The sequence below is a fragment of the Ictalurus furcatus genome, chromosome 13 (genome assembly GCF_023375685.1).
Source record: "Ictalurus furcatus strain D&B chromosome 13, Billie_1.0, whole genome shotgun sequence".
Taxonomy (NCBI): Eukaryota; Metazoa; Chordata; class Actinopteri; order Siluriformes; family Ictaluridae; genus Ictalurus; species Ictalurus furcatus.
The window spans coordinates 2,130,643-2,150,794 of record NC_071267.1 but is presented as its reverse complement, the minus strand read 5'-3'; the positions used below and the strand labels follow the sequence as shown (position 1 = coordinate 2,150,794).

The window sequence follows — 20,152 nt, the reverse complement described above, 5'->3', positions numbered from 1 at the left end:
AAAATGATCATTCTTCAATCCTATTGTACTGAACCCAAGAGCGAGAGAGAGAGAGAGAGAGAGAGAGAGAGAGAGAGAGAGAGAGAGATCAATTCATGCGTCTCACAGTCAAAAGAAACCAGAAGCCCTTCAATGGCATGAAGCATGTTCAAAGACCTCCTTGATGTAAATTGGAATGAACAAGGTAGTAACAACAGAGAGGCTGATGAAGAGACTCTTGGGAATCTTCTCTTGGAAACGGTTACTTAACAGCCTTCAGGGTAGGTATGTAAAAGGTAGGTTGTTGTCTTTAATACATTGAATTTTAACAGCAACACATCTTTCAAGATTCTTCTGACATTTATAACTGCTGCTGATTCGATTCCACCACTGGGTTTCTAAATAAACAAACAAACAAACAAAAAAACCGAGGTGTACTCTGTTTAAATGAACTGTTTCACCCGTAACAGTAATGTTTAAATGCCATGAGCTGTGTTTCCTACAGCTACTCTTGTATTCATTTTTGGTGAGTGAGGAATCAGTTAGCTCTGACTTTTTCGAAATACCAATTAAAACACCTCGTTGTTAGACTTCACATATTTGGACTTGGGGTAATGTACTTATCTCTGACATTTTAGACCCATCCAAACCCCAGGTAGCCCCAGGCAATATATCCTATCCGAACTGACATGGTAAAGATATCCTGTGGGAAAATAGGTTTTTAATGCTTTTTTTGTGGAACCAATTTTTTTTGTAATGTTCAGTGGAAAAAAACGTCCAAGAAGTGCCTTTCATTTTTCTTTCAGTTGGCCAAATTTAAATCTCAGAGCAATAAATTATAGATGACATTTAATATAATGTCAAACAATCAAAGCTTTAGGGAGTTTTTATGGATGTTATTCAGTTCCTAGCACAGACATACAGTATCTCCAGACATTTATTTATATATATGTACACAGAATGGCTTGCTTTTTTGGTCTTTTATTGGCTGAAATGGACCTCATACATCTGATACATCTGATACACCAACCCCCACCCCCACAACGTCCCCACCAAAAAGATGTTCATTTGTTGGTTATGTTCATTCCTTCCTACAATAAATCCTCCATTACCTATACTGCTTCTTTCTATCATGTATTGTGCAACACATATGTTTTCTCCACACATCCTGTGAGTGGAGGATCTGCAGAATGCAACACATTGTGGATGAGAGAGATCCGAGGAGAATGACCAGACTGGTCCGAGCTGACAGGAAGTTACTATAGTAACTCGAATAAGCACTCTTTACAACTGTGGTGAGCAGAAAAGCATCTCAGAACGCACAACACGTCAAAACTTGAGGTGAATGGGCTACATCGAGGTTAAAATCGAGGTGCGGTATTTAGGAGAAGAAGCTGGAGATGGGTTCAGAACCTCAGCACCGTATAGTCTGTACTTGTTTTTGACTCATTCAATTCAAGCGACCAGTCAAAGAGGCTAACATCTATACAAACACAATGTTTAATATAATAACTCTGCTTGTCATTTTTCACTGCTGTAACTAAAAGAGAAATTCTTTAAAACTGATGGTGCCACAATTGGGGTACTGCATGATGCCATGAGAGAATTATATCTTCAGATTCACTTCCCCTGGCTGTGGTAAATGGAACCCTGGGGGTCCCCATAAACCACTTTGTGAACCACTTTGCCTACCACTGTCACGGTTAAGCCGAAATTGGTGCTGAACTACGTTAAATTTTATGATTACCTGCACTTCCATCCACCACCTCTATAAATTCCTGACAACCACAAGCCTACCTTGAGCGTCCTCTGGTCTGAACGACTGGTAGTGAATCTAAAGATATGATTCTCTCACGGCATCATGCAGTTCCCCAAACAGTCCACCATCACCTTTAAACAAAATGACAACTGATTCTAGGCTAATTTAAAAAACATTTAAAAAAAAAACTTTTCAATGTAGACTATTACACTTAGTACTACTGTAAGTGCAAGACCTGAGCATTTACAAGTGTTCTTCAAGAGAATGACTGGACTCCAAATTAAAATAAAAATTTCTGCCTCGAAAAGCTGTTTTTGTGGCTAAAAACATGCAGTGTAGCTCTTCAAAATAAAGTCGAACCACATCGCACGTTGTGTAGCTGTGTATAGTGAATATGTTGAGTGTTCACGAGTTCTGTTTAGAACGAAATCTTCAGGTTGAGATGTTACTATCCTGCAAAAAATACATTTACCCAACATGAGACATGGGGTACGCAGAGGTGTGGCCAGGACCTTTTTCAATGCCATGGCCAGCTTAAACACGGTGAGTTTATTGGGGTAGCAATCTAGGTCGGGGTAAAACCCTAATCCACGTCCAGATAAAATGATATAACGTGGCGCCCCTGATGTGTATGTGTATGGCCTGAGTAGGAATGCCAATGTTTGATCGATCTAGAAAAGTGTTAGCGATTGTGTTAACCGTGTTTGCTAGCTTGAAAGCACACTCGTCGACAGTCCTCGCCGTCGAAAAATGCTGAAAGGAGTGTTCAAAAGTGTGTTGTAGCATGTTTTACATTTAAGGCAGACACCCTTATCCAGAGCAACTTACATTTTATCTCATTTATACAAATGAGCAATTGAGGGTTAAGGGCCTAACAGTGGTAGCTTGGCAGTGCTGGGGTGTGAACTCCTGACCTTCCGATAAGTAACCCAGAGCCTTTAACCACAGAGCCACCACTACCACACTGTGTTCTGTTATTATTCGTAGGAACGCAGCGCGGTAAGATTTCGCAAGTCGTCCAGTTTCACATCGTATGCCATTAGTAACCGCACTGACGCTGCCTTATCCTGTGGATCCAAAACTTATACTGGAAACACTGAGTGCACTGACTACTACTACTAGTAATAATAATAATAATAATAATAATGATAATAATATTAATAATTTAATGATGATTATATATTATTAGGGTGGCCATGATTCACGCTAAGGTGACAACTGTGGAAACCGCCAAATGCAAGGCAGGTCTAGACTTTTATTATGACAGAGTCCAGCACGTTTACCCGGAAGTGATCCTGGATGCCGACAATAACAAGCCCTGCCGAAATGCGTCAGTCGTAAAGATTTTGGTGATAAATAAAACCACTGTTTTATGCGTCTTATTTTCCAGCCTCTAGCCAGCTGCGTTAAGTTCGGGAGTGGATAAAACCCCAATCTAAATCTCTCTCTCTCTCTGTATATATATCCAACACGAAACGGTATTTTTTTGTGCAGGGATGGAGATGTCTAAAGCGGAGCGTCTGAACGAGCGCGTGAGCGAGCTGCTGACGGCGGCGGTGCAGCGCGTGCTGGAGGCGGTGCGGGACACGGTGCGGGAGTACGAGGAGAAAAGCGCGCAGACGCAGAGGGAGAACGAGAGACTGCGGAGGAGAGTGCAGGAGCTGCAGGACCAGCTGGACAGGGACACCGCAGGTACGCGCAAAGTATTGGCACCCCCCGAGCTGGACAGGCGTCATCACGTACCCTTCAGCTTGTCCATATGCCGGTCACTGAGTGAGGGATTTTATATAAATAAACATAAACCGTGATCTCTTAAACTCCAACTTCAGACTCCTGGAACTCTGGGTACTTTCACAATATTTACTTTTGTCTGTATCTTAGTTGTGTATTTTTTTTCCTTTTTCTCTCATGTGTTTAGTTTCACACATCACTGCCCAGCTCACTGTGTCTCCTCCTCCTCCTACTTCGTTTGGACAGAAGAAACCTTCATGCAGTCGTCAGTCGGACACCACAGCGTTGAAAGACAAGCCGTGTTTCAAGGAGGAGCCACCCAACGACGCGCAAAACGGCTTGTTTCCCGCTGAAATCAAAACCGAAATGGAACAGTCGGACTACCCGGCTGCAGAAGAACCCGTTCTGGAACCCGTTCTCCAAAATACCTATTTCCCCTGCACGCATTTGCAGTTCCACGCGTCTCAGAACGAGGCGGACTTCCCCGCAGCGCCTCCGTGCAACAACACGGACACTCTGGACACCTTTGTGGAGCATTTCCCCTTCGAGGAAGACGGCTGGAGACAGCAGAGCCGGGACGAGCGCCACATCTGTCTGCTGTGTGGGAAAAACTTTAACCGACTCGCCAACCTGCGCATCCACCAGCGCTGCCACACGGGGGAGAAGCCGTACACGTGCTCGCACTGCGGCCGGCGCTTCAGCCACAGCGGAAACCTGCAGAAACACAAGCGCGTGCACACGGGCGAGAGGCCGTACCAGTGCCCGCAGTGCAGCAAGAGCTTCTGCCAGTCCAGCCATCTGAAGAAGCATCAGATGGTCCACACGGGCCGACACGTCACTGTCACCAGGAGGAACATGGAGCTCTGAAGGAACCTCAGGGTGTCAAAAGTCACTTTTTTTTGTTTGTAGTTGTTGCTCTGGCTCCGCCCACTGCACTGTCCTGACTCTGAAAATTGTGATTGTGTACTGTAATGTAAGACCTTAACACGGTGTTCATAGGGCTACGTAACACCTACTTAAGCCCTTCATGATAACAGTCACAAGCCTGCACGTTGAAAAGTATACTAACATTTTAACAAAACCGCGTTTAACTGACATTCTCTGGAAGCTACGCCCCCTTTCCCGTTTTATACTGTTAATGTTTTGGCCGTGTAACAAATAAACGGGCCTTGTTCATCAAGATTTACGGATTTGTGCGCAAACCGTCCGTACGAGCCTGTACACACAAACACAATTTAGTATTCGTGAGAATCCCGTAAATTCTGAAAAACGTTCGTATTCTACTTGTGTTCCTGACGGTGTGTAAACCTACTCGTTTGAAGACTAACCAACGTTGCTTTTAAACTTCAGTGAAAATTTGGAGTTCGGTTTGGTTAACCAAAAATCAAGTGAACTCCGCAATATTCGTAGCGGCTTGCGATTTTTTTCGAAATCGCCACATATTTCCCACCGATTCAGACCGGACGCGTCACGTGACGTCTTCATGGCGCACATTCAGCGAAAACCCTCTTCGATTCACGTGCGTCGAAACATGAGTACAGCTAAAAGGTCTTGTTTAACAACAAACATCACTGTGAAAGACTTCACACAGTTGCGATTTCGCCGATTCGAGTAGTTTTCCGTGAAAAAAAGAACGAAAAACTCCGAGTCGCATCGCAGATTTCGGGGGAAAAAAAACAACGAAAAGCCGCAGCAAAATCGAGCGTTTTTGGTCGCAACAATCACTAAAACATTCTGCGAAATCCTGACTTACACACAACTTTACTTAAAGATTGATGAATGACGCCCCAATGTTTTATATATATATATATATATATATATATATATATATATATATATATATATATATATAGTTACATCAGTTGTTGTTAAGGGCTTATGCAGATGTCAACATAGCTGTATGAACACTGCTGTTAAATTTGACTGTTGTAATTGGATGCTGGTTAAAACATAAAAGAGTTGTACAGATGCAGATTTATGAACCTAAATTTACGAGCTCGTAGTTTGTGTACGATTCTTTTTCTGACAGGAAACGATGGCCGACCCGTTGCTTACTGACGTGTTCACGTCTTCAGAGACGACACAAAAAAACCATCAAAGCGTCACTTCGGATAAAAGTGGCCCAATGACAGTCTTTGTGTTTTATAAATTATTCAGCGTGTTCTGTGGCTGCAGAAAAATATCTGTACATTATCTGCATAACGTAATGTATTATATAATTGTATGTTTTTATGTAATATATTTGACTTAAAGAATATTAAAAAAAAAACTTCAAAGGTTCAAAATGTTTTTAACACCAAAGAAAAAAAACGTCCAAGGAGCATGTCTACACCTTTACCCTCCACCAGAATAGATGAGTATGCTAATTAGGACACGCCCCCATGCTCCAGTATAACTCGCATTAGCTAACTGTGGGATTTCAGTATCAAAGCGTTGAATTGATTTGTTTAAACCTGTCTGAATATAACAATGCATTCTCCAAGTGTTCTTTAAGGGTTCGTGAGATAATGAAGGGTTTTTAGTTTCCATCTGACCGAGCACTTTTTTAATTGGAGCACCTGTACACCTACTCGTTTACGCCATTATCTAATGAGCTAATCGTAGTATTTCAGGAATCCTGTGATTTTCACACACAACAGTCTAGAGTTTACACAGAATGGTGCAATAAAGAAGAAAAGACCCAGTGGGCGGCAGTTCTGCGGACGGAGACGCCTTGTCGATGTCGAGAGGGTCAACGGAGAACGGCCCGACTGGTTCGAGCTGAGGTTGCGGTAACTCTAATAACCACTCTGTACAATTGTGGTGAGCAGAAAAGCATCTCAAAACACACAACATATCAAACCTTGAGGTGGATGAGCTACAACAGCAGAAGATCACATCAGGTTCCACTCTTGTCAGCCAAGAACAAGAATCTGACGCTATCATGGGTGCAGACTCACCTAAACTGGACAGTCGAAGACTGGACAAAAGCCATGTGATTTTTTCCCCCCTACTCTTCGACTGTCCAGTTTGGGTGAGTCTGCACCCATGATGCTGTCAGATTCTTCTTCTTGGCTGACAAGTGTGGAAGTTGATGTGATCTTCTTCTGTTGTACCTCATCCGCCTCAAGGTTCGGTGTTTTGCACATGCTGAGTTGATTTTCTGCTCACCACAGTTGTAAAGAGTATAGGATTATATGAGTTACTATATCTGGTAACACTTAATCTACATATGAACTTCATAACATATGCATAACCATTATATTAAGCTTCTATAAAACAGCATTAGAGGCTTTATGAAAGGTATGTAATGTTTGTGAATGTTTTATGAACTGGAGCCCATTTCTCTCCACTCCTATGTGACATATTGCATAAAACCTGGAACGTCTACTGTTAGTAGTGTGCGAATGATAACGATGTAGAGAAGAACTATTTGAAAAGTTTGTAGAAATACCTGGAAATCATCTTGCCAGCCTGATCAAAGATTTACGCATTAAAAACATGGAAAAAATTTTTTACACACCAGTTGTTTGTCCTTTTTTTTAAAAGGTATATATATATATATATATATATATATATATATATATATATGTAATTGTATATTTTATAAAATATATTTATATATAAAATCAATTATAATCAGTAATCATCGGTTTATAATTGTTGCATCACGTGACAAACGCTGGAACAAAATAACTTTCGGGACTGTTATTTTGAAATCGCGATACCGGAAGTAAATAAAAGCTCACTAGCAAATGTGGCTGGAGGAGTGTGACTGATAACCGCGACAAAAAACGGAAACAAATAGTTATTGATTAGTTTATTAACTTGGCATATTGTTTGGAATACAAGAGACTTGTATTTGTGTATTTATATATTTGTTTATTTTTTATTAAACCCACAGCAGTGAAAGTGTCTTCAGTAATCGCCAGCTATTAGGGTTTTGTTTTAGGTTTTTTTTTCTTCCGTGTTTGTTTAACGCGTTATTATCGCTTTATTAACAACCCGGTTGCCATGTCAACAGCGGCGCTGGATAACAGCCTGTCTCGGTAATTTATGTTTTATTTTCAAATCCACTGTCATGCATTATTTCATTTCATTTCCTGTGTTCACGGAGTCGTTAGGTGGAATGTTTTAGAGCATTGCTCGCCCTCTTGCGTGTGAAAGCGGTTATTAATTAATCCACAGGCGAGGCTGTTCACCTTTTTACTCAAATGTGAGAAAGAAAAAGAAATGCAATGCTGCACATTCTTTTCCGGGGAAAGTCTGATCTAATGTTTGCTCAAAATGTCACTAAAAGGACTCCTTTAAAATGTGTTGCATGAAGAAGGAAGAGTTTCTGAAGACACGTAGAAAATAACAGATTATATAACTTGTTTGTTATAGAAATAAGAAAATGTCTTTAGTCATGGCACCACAAACGAGCTATTTATGTGTTTACAAAAGTCTATCATTTCTATCAAAATATGAAGCAGTGGTAGCTGTTAGTGGTGGATTAAGAAAGCAATGTTGAGGAGTGATTAGTTGTTTGGAGCGATGGTGGTCAGTGATTGGTTGTTTGGAGAGATGGTGGTCAGTGATTGGTTGTTTGGAGAGATAGTGGTCAGTGATTGGTTATTTGGAAAGATGGTAGTCAGTGATTGGTTGTTTGGAAAGATGGTGGTCAGTGATTGGAGAGATGGTGATCAGTGATTGGAGAGATGGTGATCAGTGATTGGTTGTTTAGAGTGATGGTGGTCAGTGATTGGTTGTTAAGAAATTATTAGTTTTTGGTTATTGGGAACAGTGGTATTCAGTGATTTTTTTTTTTTTTTTTTTTTTTTTTTAGCAATGGTGGTCAGTGATTGGTTGTTAAAAAACAATGATGATCGGTGACTGTTAAGAAAACCATGGTGATCAGTGATTGGTTGTTTGGAAAGATGGTAGTCAGTAAGTAAGTAAGTAAAATTTATTTATATAGCACACAGCAAAGCTGACCAAAGTGCTGCACAGAGTAAGGAAAGTAAAATAGAAACAGAATTACACCAAATAAAAACAGACAATAGACAATAGAAAAAATTGATTAAAAATTTGTTTAAACAATTAAAAATTTGATCAAAAATCCTGGCAGAAGAGATAAGTTTTAAGCCTATTTTTAAAAGTGGTAATAGAAGGTGCAAGGCAGATGTCCAGTGGTAGTTGATTCCATAGACGGGGGGCAGCAACAGCAAAAGCTCTATCCCCCTTTGTTTTTAACCGGGAACGAGGGACCTGCAAAAGAAACCTATCAGAAGATCTTAGACATCTGTTTGATGAATGTGGTTTAAGAAGATCCTCGAGATAGGAAGGAGCTTGATTATTAAGAGTATTAAAAACAAATATCAGAACCTTAAACTGAATCCTAAAACGGACTGGGAGCCAGTGAAGCGATGCTAAAATTGGGGTGACACGATCAAACTTCTTTGCCCTGGTCAACAGCCTTGCAGCTGCATTCTGAGCCATCTGAAGACGAGCCAGAGATGACTGAGGAAGACCCAAGTATAATGAATTACAGTAATCTAAGCGAGAAGTAATAAAAGCATGAATAACCTTCTCCAAATCCTGGAAAGACAAAAATGTTTTGAGTTTCGAAATAATCCGTAGTTGATAAAAACTAGTCTTAACGACCGAATTTATCTGCTTGGTTAAGCATAATTCTGAGTCTAGAATGAAGCCAAGGTTCCGAACCTGGGAAGAAATTGAGGGAAAGTGATTATGGAGCTCGTTAATGAGACCATCAGTCGGAGGAAATTATTTGTCAACCATTTTTTAATGTCATCCAGACAGTCCAGCAATGGCTGAATGGAGTCACCAGCTTTCAAAGGAATGTACAACTGGGTATCATCAGCATATAAATGAAAAGAGACATTGTGAGCCCTAATAATATTCCCCAATGGCTGCATATATAAATTAAAAAGAAGTGGGCCCAGAATGGAGCCTTGAGGAACACCACTAATCATAGGACTAGAAGAAGATCAGAAATTACCCAACGCTACCGAGAAAGACCTGTCCTTAAGATATGAGCTGAGCCATTGTAAGGCGGTGCCCTTGATACCAAACAGATGCTCTAAGCGCCAGAGAAGTATGTTATGGTCTACAGTATCAAAGGCAGCTGTAAGATCTAGTAGCATCAACACAGTATTTTTTCCAGCATCCACTGTGAGTAAAATGTCATTGGACACTTTTAACAAAGCAGACTCCGTGCTATGAAAAGCAGTGAAACCAGATTGTAAAGGTTCAAATAACATAGCTGAGTTTAAAAACAGGGGCAATTGAGATTGTACTACTTTCTCAAGCAGCTTTGACAGAAACGGTAGCTTAGAGACAGGCCGATAATTATTAAGGCAACCTTCATCCAAACCCTGTTTCTTAAGCAAAGGTTGAACAATAGCATGCTTAAAACAATTTGGGACCACCCCTGCATCCAAAGAAGAATTTATCAACACTTGGATACTGGGGCCAATTTCAGAAAAGGTTGCTTTCATAAGCACAGCGGGAACAACATCAAGTGGCGTGGATGATATTTTCATCTGGTTAACCAGATCACACAGTTCCTTTAGAGAAACGTGTTCAAATTGATCAAATGAAACCGTTAAAGCCAGTGATTTCAGGGACAGGTCTGATAAATGCAAAGTGAAGGAAGAACGAATGGTAATTACTTTATCAGCAAAAAACTTTAAAAACTTCTCACAAAGTTCAGCCGAGGGTTCCCCATGGAATTGGCAACTCGGATTAATAATCGAATTTATCGTGGTGAATAAGATCTTTGGTCTATGACAGTGTGTAGCAATTAAGTCAGAGAAATACCTAGACCTAGCTGACTTTGCTGCACTCTGAAACTTAAACAAACAATCTTTAAAAATCTGGAAGGACACAGTTAACTGATCATGCTTCCATCTCCGCTCAGCTCTACGACAAGCCTGTCTGAGAGAACGAGTATTATCGTCCAGCCAGTAATAAGATTTACGATTTGGTTGTTTCAGTTTAAAAGGGGCAAGGGAGTCTAAAATATTGGAGCAAAATGTGTATAATAAGGCAATCAAATCATCAGGGCCAGAAGAAGACTCTGCAGCACTCAAGATGGATGTTTCAACAGCATTAGCTAGAAAACTTTCACTAAACTGAGAGGCAGTGAGTGAATTAATACAACGAGAAGAATATCCTGAAGGCCTAGTCATAACGGCAGAGCTGGCAGCAGGGACATTAAAAACAATGGGCTTGTGATCAGAGAAGGAAGCATCTTCAATATTAACATTATCAACAGCGGTTCCATATGACAATATAAGGTCTAGTGTATGACCAAGGACATGAGTTGCCTGATTTATGTGTTGAATAAAACCAAAGGAATCCAAGATATTACAAAATTCAGTAACCAAGGGTTGACCAGGGCAGCAGACATGCACATTAAAATCACCCAATAATAACAAACGATCATACAACGGAACAATAGAAGTTCAAAAATCACTTAAAAAGGCATTGTCCGGGTTAGGTGGCCTATAGATCAAGGCACAGAATAGCGTGGAAGAGGTCGACTCTAACACAACACACTGCACCTCAGTGATTGGTTGTTTGGAAAGATGGTGGTCAGTGATTGGAGAGATGGTGATCAGTGATTGGTTGTTTAGAGTGATGGTGGTCAATGATTGGTTGTTAAGAAATTATTAGTGATTGGTTATTGGGAACAGTGGTATTCAGTGATTTTTTTTTTTTTAGCAATGGTGGTCAGTGATTGGTTGTTAAAAAACAATGATGATCAGTGATTGGTTATTTGGAACAATGGTGATCAGTGACTGGTTGTTGGTCATTCATTCATTATTCTTCAGAATAATGTCAGTGTGCTGGTGGATCTGTACCATATCCCGAGAACACTGGGCGTCAGGCAGGAATACACTTTGGATGGGACACTAGTCTATCACCATGCACACACATTCACACACTCCATTAGACTTAGGGGCAATTTAGACTCAGCAATCCACCTAGATGCATGTTTTTGGGCGGTGGGAGGATACCGGCGAACCCGAAGGAAACCTACGCGGACATAGGGAGAACACGTGAAACTCCTCAGAGACAGTAACCCGAGGTCAGGATAAAACCGGGGACTCTGGAGCTGTGAGGTGGTAATGTTACCTGCCACACCACCATCTCACCCCATTTTTACTTCACAATAACAAACTGTAGTGTTTATGTACTGTATGTATTGTTACGATTTTACTGAACAATGAAACAACCCCAGCATGGAGTCATTTGGGAGCCAAAGAGTCATCTCTTTTCAGTGAGCTGAGCCGAGTGCACCGACTTAACTCAAAAAAGAGAGAAATTCTAAGGAGCAACTTTACAGAATAACTTTCTTTTCCATCTCATCAAAGGAGCAGTAACGTTTCCAAACTGGAGCGACTGAACTGCCGCGTGGTGAAGCTGCTGACGGTGGCGGTGCAGGAGGTGCTGGAGGCCGTGAGGGAAACGGTGTCCGAGTATCAGGAGAAAACGGCTCGGACGCAGAGGGAGAACGAGAGACTACGCCTGAAATTACAGGATGCCCTGAAGAACCTGGAGAAAGAGCGAGAAGGTGAGTTTCAGGAGAGAAAGCCAGACGCTTTACATTTTATTTTTCTCACTTGATGTGTGAAAAAAAACGAATAATATGTTGGATGAAAATGTCGCTTTATCGTTTTTTCCCACCCCTTACCTTTACAGTGTCAAGACTTGCTTCCATCTCCTTGTCCATCAACCGCCCATCCACTGAGACTCAGATGATGCCCGAAGCTCAACATGTCTCTCGTATGAAACAGGATTCGGTTGTTAAAGCAGACGCAGAACCAGAGGCGGTGTGCGACCTGCAAGTTGCACTTACACTACCTGATAAAAGTACGCCAAGAACCGAGCAGGTCAACACCTCAGATTTGCACTGCACCATTAAAGGAACGGAACCTGGCACTTGTGTTTCTGATGCCTCGTCATGCGTCGACATTAAAACCGAACCTGTTGCATCCGAATGCTCACAACAAGAACAACAGGTCCCTCAAGTTGTGGTTACCATGGGTGAGGGTCTGAGAGACCAGACATCCAGGCAGGACAGCATCAGCTCGAGTCTGTACATCCAGTCAAACCTCAGCACGCTCGGGAGGTGTGTAGGGAACAGTTGGAGCACGACGTCTTCCTTGCAAGGACTCGAAAGACAGCATCACAGTCCGCGAGACGAGGAGCACCACGTGTGTCTGGTTTGCGGGAAGACCTTCAGCCGCGTCGGGAACCTTCGGATCCATCAGAGGTGTCACACCGGCGAGAAACCGTATCGCTGCATGGTGTGCGGCCGCTGCTTTAGCCAAGCAGGAGACCTGAAGAAGCACAAAAGGGTCCATACCGGAGAGAAGCCCTACTGCTGCGTCCAGTGCGGCAAGAGCTTCAGCAGGGCCGAGAACCTCAAGCGGCATCAGAAGATCCACATAGGAGACAGATTACACCGCCAGAATCTGTGGAAAGATTCTCATGGTTTGGCCATTTGACTTTACATGGACAACTTTTGGAATTCAGTAAAGGAGCTGATATGATTGATGACTGGCACTGGTCTGGAGTAGGTGCTAGTACTCAGGTGTGCTACAAGCGCTTTCCACAAAGTCATCCATCAAGCAAGCAATTTAAAAAAAATTGTAAGTGCGGGACAAAATTGCTGTAGTACAAGAGGAATAAAACACATTTGGACATGGTGTTGTAGAAAAATAATCACCTGGGGTGGCAGTAGTAATGGTGTGTCATCACACCACCCCAGGGTTGATTCTCTTGCTCATGAGATGCCATTTTCTGGGGGGGAATGGACCTCAGTGCGCATTTCCAACAATTTTCAGAAACCTGAAAAGAATCAAGTATTGAGTTTTACTGTATGACAATATCCCAGTTTTTCTAAGAAGCCTTTTGAAATTATGATTATTAATAATATCAACATGGTTAAACATTACAATCTGCACCTTTATCACACGTGGTATAGCCACAGATGGACAACATGGACGTTTACTTTCTTATCGATGCTTGTGTGATTTTTTTATTTTTTATTTTTCTTCTATTTTAAGAGGATAAATTGTATGAAGACAGCTTATGGACACCTAGTAGTTATGATTATAGATTTTTACTGAATCATCAGGAGATTATTCTAATGAAAAAGCGTTCCAAATAAATAAGTCAGTATTGCAAAAAGTAAATATTCATCCTAGATTCATTTGGTTGTTACATTTGTGAAGTTTTTGAACTTTTGTATATTAGCATTTTTTTGTTAAACATCCTAGGGGCAAATATTTTTTTCAAGAGAATTGAGAAAGCCTTGTGACTAATTGAAAAAGCAGAAAGCTTTAACTTCTTTTCCTAATTAAGAGAGGCGAGTTCATACGAGTTCTCCTTCCATAAATCGGATGATCTTCCTGTTCATTTCTCAATCTTTTTATAAACATGTAACACACGCCACTCTGATCTGTACAAAGTTCGCAGTTCATTTCCTTGATGACTCTCATGGTGCTGATGAGAGATTAGATAAAAGCTGATGCTCCTCTTCCTGGAACAGTAGGCAGAGGTGTTATATACAGTGATTATAAAAAGTCTACACACCCCTTTTAGAACTACAGGTTTTTGGGATTTTAATTCCTCCTTTAATGTGATATAGCAACCAACGACCTGGTGGCACACCCTTGTATAGCGGGGCATGTGACTGTGCTAAGAATTAAACAATCACATTCAAACATATGTTCCTAGGTAATTATCATACAGCTGTCATTAATGTAGTGATTCTGATTAACCTAAAAATAAAGATCAGCTTTTTCTGTAGGATTTTCTCAACACCGTCTTGGTTTCATCCAAATGCTGAAGCCATGGTCCTGCAAAGCCCTTAGGAAGCATGTATGGGATTGTCACTGCTGAAAGGTATCAATCAGGTGAGAGATAACCATGCCATGATCAATGTCACTGAGATGTAAATTTCCCCTCAAGATCTCCCTTTCTGATATTTTAACTCTTGAAGTCAGTTAACTCTTGGGTCAGTGGTAGCTCAGTGGTTAAGATGTCGGACGACTGATCCGAAGGTCGTGAATTCAAATTCTAGCACTGCCAAGCTACCACTGATGGGCCCTTGAGCAAGACCTCATATAACTCTCATATGCTCAGTTGTATAAAATGACATAAATGTAAGTAGCTCTGAATAAGGGCGTCTGCCAAATGCCGTAAATTTAACGTAAATGAAGTTCTCGACCTGTATCTGAGCCATTTTGTGCATTCCGCTGCTGAAATATGATTGGCGGCTTGGATAATTGCATGAATAAACAGGTATACAGGTGTTCCTAATAATAAAGTGGCTAGTGAATGTAATGAAACACACTAGCTTGCATGTGTAATAGGCTGCTTCACTTGTCATGTTACTTGTGAAGTGTGTTATTTCGCGATACTTAATTATTTATAAACTGAAGTTATATCGTTTAGAAATTTAAAGTGAGTCTAGCGCCAGAAAAAGAGTTTAGTGTCATCAAAGGGTTGTAAATAAAATCCAGTACGCCATTCATATCCGTCATATCGGAACCACGGGATGTCCGAAATATCGCGATATTTTAACGATTGATACACTGGTGATACGTAAGCGCACGCGCGGAGGTGTACAACGCTATAGTCGGGTCAGATAATCAGGGGCGCGAGCGCGGTTACAGTTTGCGGAAGTGGAAGAGTTTCGTCGAGGCTTTGAACAAACACGGTAAGTCACGTTCACTCAGACTTCAAATAAACTTTACACTACGTTTCCAGCTGTTTTAAAAACATCAGGAAGAAAAAAAGGGGGAAATACAAATTGAAAGTGTGAGAAACGCCACGAGCGCGTGCAGTAATCACAGCTGTGTTTGTTGTTGTTGTTGTTGTTGTTTGTGTCGAGCTCCTTGGGCCTGTGTTTGTTATGAAGCCTCTCACGTGTGAAGTAGTTTTGTGATCGTTTCAGGTCTTGTTTGTTGTGGTTCTCCCACGCTTTAGTAGACATAAACAAGCACAGATGTTTTGGTGTGAACTTTCTGCGACCCCGTGATGAAGATCCATGGTAAAATCCTGACCCACTACCTGTTCAGCGGTGCACCTGATAAAGAGGGATACCTATACAAAAAGGTATGGAGATCTTAAATAACAATAACAACAACAACATGCGTCTTCGTCACATCACATTACTAACCTGCTGTTTTGCCTTTTCGACCCTTTAATCTGAAAGCCGTTCGAGGTTTTGTCTGAGAACATCATTCTGTTGACTAGTCATCATTTGAAATCCTGTCGCGTGTTGTGTTTTTTTTTTTTCCTTTCCGTGTTGTAAATCAGATGATTTGTCACTTGTGGTGAACGCTACTGTTGTGGCTTTTATATAAAAGAAAACTAGTGAATATGTAAATCTTTGTCGCCGCAGGGGGAACTGAACACATCCTACCAGAAACGTTGGTTCTCCCTCAAGGGGAACCTGCTGTTTTATCGGGAACGCCGGAGCGAGCGCGATCTTCTGGGCGTGATCGTGCTGGAGCACTGCATCGTGCAGCTCTGCGACTCTGAAGAGCACTTTGCCTTCTCTGTGTCGTTCTACGGCGACGCTGAGGACACAGACGGCCTGCGCACGTACAAGTTCTCGGCTGAGGACCAGGCGAGTCAGGAGAGCTGGGTCAAAGCCCTCCACTCGGCCCACCACGGCTTCCTCAAACTCCTCGTGCAAGATCTGCGCCAGCAGTACCTCGGTGAGGCACGACGTCTTTTACGCTTTAGCGCTTGAAATGGTTCCCATGTACTAGAGATCTGTGGCTTGTTCTTCGTACGTGGTTTAACGAGTTAGCTGGATTGGATCGCCAATACGTTTTACTTTTACAGTGTTCCTCTAGAAGCCCTTATCCAGAGAGTCCGCACGTTTGCACTTGCAGACAACTAGTCGAACCGGAAACCTGGTCAAGAGCTGGCTTATTCAACATCAAGAAGATTAGACTGCATTTAAAAGCATCATATATCCACTAAATCACACTAATTAATTCATATGTTACCAAATGTACTGTACAGTGCAATTACTAATTGGAGGTTGTTGCTATTGTGAATTAATCCTTGAATTAATTACATTTGTACTGTAATATAAGGACAAAGAAGCCAGCAACTTGGGTGGAGTTAAAAAGTCTCTGGTATGGAGTAAACATCGATCAGCCGTAACGTTAAAACCACTGACCGGTGAAGTGAATAACGTTGGTTATCTCGTTACAGTGGCACCTGTCAAGGGGTGGGATATATTTATTAGGCAGCATGTGAACAGTCCGTTCTCGAAGTTGACGTGTTGGAAGCAGGAAAAATGAGCAAGCATAAGGATTTGAGTGACTTTGATAGATTGTGATGGTTAGATGACTGGGTCGGAGTATCTCCAAAACAGCAGGTCTTGTGGAATGTTCCCGGTATGCAGTGGTTAGTACCTACCAAAAGCGGTCCAAGGAAGGACACCCGGTGACCCGGCGACAGGGTCATGGGCGCCCAAGGCTCATCGATCTGCACCCCCTGTCCATCACCAAAAGCTCCTACAATGGGCACGTGAACATCAGAACTGGACCATGGAGCAATGGAAGAAGGTGGCCTGGTCTGAATCACATTTTCACTTGCATCATGTGAACGTCCGGTGCGTGTGTGTGCATCGCTTGCCTGGGGAAGAGATGGCACCAGAGGGCGCTATGGGAAGAAGGCGAGCCGGCGGAGGGAATGTGATTTGATTACTTTGACACATACCACCTACCTAAACATTGTTGCAGACCACAAGTCCGATCCGCGGAGGCCCCACCTCACAACTTCCGGGACTTAAAGGACTTGCTGCTAACATCTTGGTGGCAGATACCACAGCGCACCTTCAGAGGTCTTGTGGCGTCCATGCCTCGACCGGTCCTGGTTGTTTTGGACCTACGCAATATTAGGCAGGTGGTTTTAATGTTATGGCTGATATATAATATAATATTTATTAGAGCATTTTGGAGAAGGACTTTTCCAGAGAACTGTAGTTACGTTGTCATTAAATCTGAAAGAGAGAGTGGCTGTGAGTAAAGGTAAGAGGGGGAGGAAAAAAAATCGAACTATCGGTGTAGTGTTTAATTTAGGGCGAGTCCAGTGGGAGTGTGTTGTGAAATTCTTTTGGGAGTCACAGCCGAACACAAAAGGGATGAGAACCACTGGACTAAGTAAGTGGTGAGTTAGCTAGCGTGACTAACCGCGACACTGTAAACATCCCTATTACACTTTCACACCATTTTTTGTCAAGCACAGATTTTTGCACTGTCTTCTTTTTTTTTTTTTTTTTTTTTTTTTTTAAAGCCATCTTCTTTTTCATTTCCCTAGACGCAGCAAGAAACGTCGGAGTCAACCCGGTGGACAGCATGTCCACAAAGGAAAATATGCGTCATCTTCAGAAGCTTCACAAATGCCCAGTCGCAAACTCTGTCTTTTACGAAAACCAGGCGCTACATGCCCAGCCCACCAGCTACAAGCAAGCCCCCAAACGCTCCCCTAAACTTTGGCCCAAGCGCCACAATCTCGGCCCCGGACCAGGCATTTCGGAGTGGGCGGAGCCTATGCAGGACTTCTGCCAAATGCACGAGCACTTCGGACAGGAAGTGAGGCAACTGGTGGCCGAGTGGCAGAAGAAGAGACTGGAAAAGACTGCGCAGCAGGCTGAAGGAAATCTGATTGACTTGGGGTAAAAAGAAAAGAGAGAACGAGAGATGCTGAAACTACGTATTGGCACCTGTCTGGCCTTGTAACTTCAAAATGTCTGAATGTTAAGGTATTTGTGTATAAAGTCATGGTAGGTGGTGTGACGATATCACATTATTTTTACATTATTTTACAATACATGGTACTTGTATAACATTGACCAACTCTATTGGTACAGTAATACGTAGCTGATTGGATGTTATAATCTTTTAATAATAGTTTTGTCATTTATTTTTTTAACATTTTAAAATAAAAATCTTTTGTTTATACACTTAAATGTGTTATATGGTCTGTTTGCCGTATTTCCCACCCCTTAGGTGGGGAAATAAAAAATATAACTTTATATATATATAAGTAGTCGTAAAAATATTCAGATTTTTTTTTTATTCCTTATTAATTAATTTTTTGTTTTTTTAATGTAGTCTGAGACACTGATCTGGATTTTTGTTGTTATTTTCACTGAATACTATAATTTAATGTAGCTGTTTTAGATTAAATTTGATAAATAAATCTTTTCTTGAGTTATGGATTCATCCTTCTTTTTTTTTCTTTTTCTTTTTTTTTATAAAAGCATTCCTTAAAAAGCATTTCCCAAGCTGACACCGTTCCATAGATTGAGCTTGTTTATGTGGAATGTGTTAACTGTTATTTAGTTGACCAGTTACATTGAAAAAACCCTGTGGGGTTCAAGTCCAGAGACTGTGATGGTCATTGCAAATTATTGATTGTACATGTGTGTAACCTCCTATTTATTCCCCAGGGAAACAGGAACTTACCCATGATAGAACCACTGGAGCATGTTTTCAAGAATTTTTAGGCATGTCAATAATGGATAATTCCACAATCTTGACTAAATCTCTTATGACAAATTTTCATTTTTAGGATAAAGGGATATTTTTTTTCTTATAAGGTACAGATACTGCTGGAGCTGACAGTAAACAGGTGCAGTTTTATTGCCACTCAACAGAAAAGTTCTCTAGATGCTGAGAGGAGCACAGATGGCGGGGTCAGAAAGGTTGACATGCGTTTTAAGGAAGAGAAAGTGAGCATGGTGGTGTCCAGGAGCATCAAACTGACTGCAAAAAAACAATAACCTTAAACCCCACACATTGTGATTGTCTAAAGGAGGAAAAAACAAAACGAACAAAAAGTACAGAATTGTGGTCCAGTCATTTTTATGCCTGAAATAGTGAAAACGTCATTTGTCTTAAAGCCTTTAGGCCAGGACACCACCGTGTGTAATAGAGAATGTCTCTGTGTTACATGTGTGATGGACTGAGGAAATGCTGTTCAGTAATGTGTATGAGGAGGAAGTCAAGTTATTTCGGTCTCAGTAACTGACACTGTGAAGACAGTCTCTCTGAACTCTCTTCATTTTCTTACCTCTTGAATTGTCCTTCTTGCCCCAAATGACACAAACTCAGTCTTGACCTCCAGATTTGCATATGCTCTTAGTACCTGGCTGGAAAAAAAAAAAAATCATTAAAAATGTATTATACATCTCAACACTTAGCCAACACAACACTTACAGCCTTCCCGGAAGAGTGGAGATTATTATAAAGGGGGAATAAATCCTTTGAAAACATGTGAAGCCAGCCAACGGCATCTTTTTGAGCTGCTGCTTGTCATACATTATAGCTCAGCTGAACCCTCAGTGGAAAGCCTTAAATGTTCCCGATGACAGCGATAAAACTTTCCTTTTGCGCCACTCGGGAGCCCGGAGGTTGTCTTTTACACTTCATTTTCAAGCAGGACATGGTATGACCTTGAATCAGCAGTTTGATGGGATTTGCAACATAATGTGCAGCTCGGTCCCCTCTGTTGCTGTTTTATTTTTGGGTTATTTCAGTCTGAACCACAAATGTCCGGAAGATCCTGAAATAAAAATGCATGCAAACATGGGATATCAATCAAATTGAGACATGCTTCTCATTAAGCTGTGTATCAGGTGACCCTGTATGATTT

At 41.5% G+C, this 20,152-nt stretch overlaps 3 protein-coding genes across 6 annotated transcripts; all 3 read left to right on the top strand.

Moving 5' to 3' along the window:
* The first annotated feature begins 2,944 nt into the window (after positions 1–2,944).
* LOC128617242 (zinc finger protein 263-like) lies at positions 2,945–5,275 on the top strand. Of its 2 annotated transcripts, none has more exons than XM_053640306.1 (3): positions 2,945–3,087; positions 3,233–3,430; positions 3,657–5,275. In XM_053640306.1, exons 2-3 carry the CDS (start codon positions 3,235–3,237, stop codon positions 4,334–4,336), a joined length of 876 nt encoding a protein of 291 aa, XP_053496281.1. In that variant the 5' UTR covers positions 2,945–3,087; positions 3,233–3,234; the 3' UTR covers positions 4,337–5,275. The 2 variants fall into 2 exon arrangements, with proteins under 2 accessions (XP_053496281.1, XP_053496280.1); XM_053640305.1 differs by having other exon boundaries at positions 3,030–3,068.
* Positions 5,276–7,206: 1,931 nt separating this feature from the next.
* On the top strand, positions 7,207–14,317 carry LOC128617241 (zinc finger protein 470-like). 2 transcript variants are annotated; one of them, XM_053640304.1, is made up of 3 exons: positions 7,207–7,497; positions 11,833–12,032; positions 12,161–14,317. In XM_053640304.1, the coding sequence occupies exons 1-3, from the start codon at positions 7,463–7,465 to the stop codon at positions 12,967–12,969; spliced, it is 1,044 nt and encodes a 347-aa protein (XP_053496279.1). In that variant the 5' UTR covers positions 7,207–7,462; the 3' UTR covers positions 12,970–14,317. The 2 variants fall into 2 exon arrangements, with proteins under 2 accessions (XP_053496279.1, XP_053496278.1); XM_053640303.1 differs by lacking the exon at positions 7,207–7,497 and adding an exon at positions 9,733–11,738.
* A 543-nt stretch (positions 14,318–14,860) lies between these two features.
* LOC128617243 (sesquipedalian-1-like) lies at positions 14,861–19,258 on the top strand. 2 transcript variants are annotated; one of them, XM_053640308.1, is made up of 4 exons: positions 14,861–15,188; positions 15,461–15,586; positions 15,876–16,194; positions 17,813–19,258. In XM_053640308.1, exons 2-4 carry the CDS (start codon positions 15,509–15,511, stop codon positions 18,172–18,174), a joined length of 759 nt encoding a protein of 252 aa, XP_053496283.1. In that variant the 5' UTR covers positions 14,861–15,188; positions 15,461–15,508; the 3' UTR covers positions 18,175–19,258. The 2 variants fall into 2 exon arrangements, with proteins under 2 accessions (XP_053496283.1, XP_053496282.1); XM_053640307.1 differs by having other exon boundaries at positions 14,862–15,188; positions 15,458–15,586.
* Positions 19,259–20,152: the final 894 nt, after the last annotated feature.

Coding starts and splice junctions, on each gene's coding strand:
- LOC128617242 (XM_053640305.1), top strand. CDS start 3,038: ATGCCGACAATAACAAGCCCTGCCGAAATGC. Junction 3,069..3,232: donor AACAAGCCCTGCCGAAATGC/GTCAGTCGTAAA, acceptor TTTTTTGTGCAG/GGATGGAGATGTCTAAAGCG. Junction 3,431..3,656: donor GCTGGACAGGGACACCGCAG/GTACGCGCAAAG, acceptor TCATGTGTTTAG/TTTCACACATCACTGCCCAG.
- LOC128617241 (XM_053640303.1), top strand. CDS start 11,701: ATGGAGTCATTTGGGAGCCAAAGAGTCATCTCTTTTCA. Junction 11,739..11,832: donor CAAAGAGTCATCTCTTTTCA/GTGAGCTGAGCC, acceptor ATCTCATCAAAG/GAGCAGTAACGTTTCCAAAC. Junction 12,033..12,160: donor CCTGGAGAAAGAGCGAGAAG/GTGAGTTTCAGG, acceptor TTACCTTTACAG/TGTCAAGACTTGCTTCCATC.
- LOC128617243 (XM_053640308.1), top strand. CDS start 15,509: ATGAAGATCCATGGTAAAATCCTGACCCACTACCTGTTCAGCGGTGCA. Junction 15,587..15,875: donor AGGGATACCTATACAAAAAG/GTATGGAGATCT, acceptor TTGTCGCCGCAG/GGGGAACTGAACACATCCTA. Junction 16,195..17,812: donor TCTGCGCCAGCAGTACCTCG/GTGAGGCACGAC, acceptor TCATTTCCCTAG/ACGCAGCAAGAAACGTCGGA.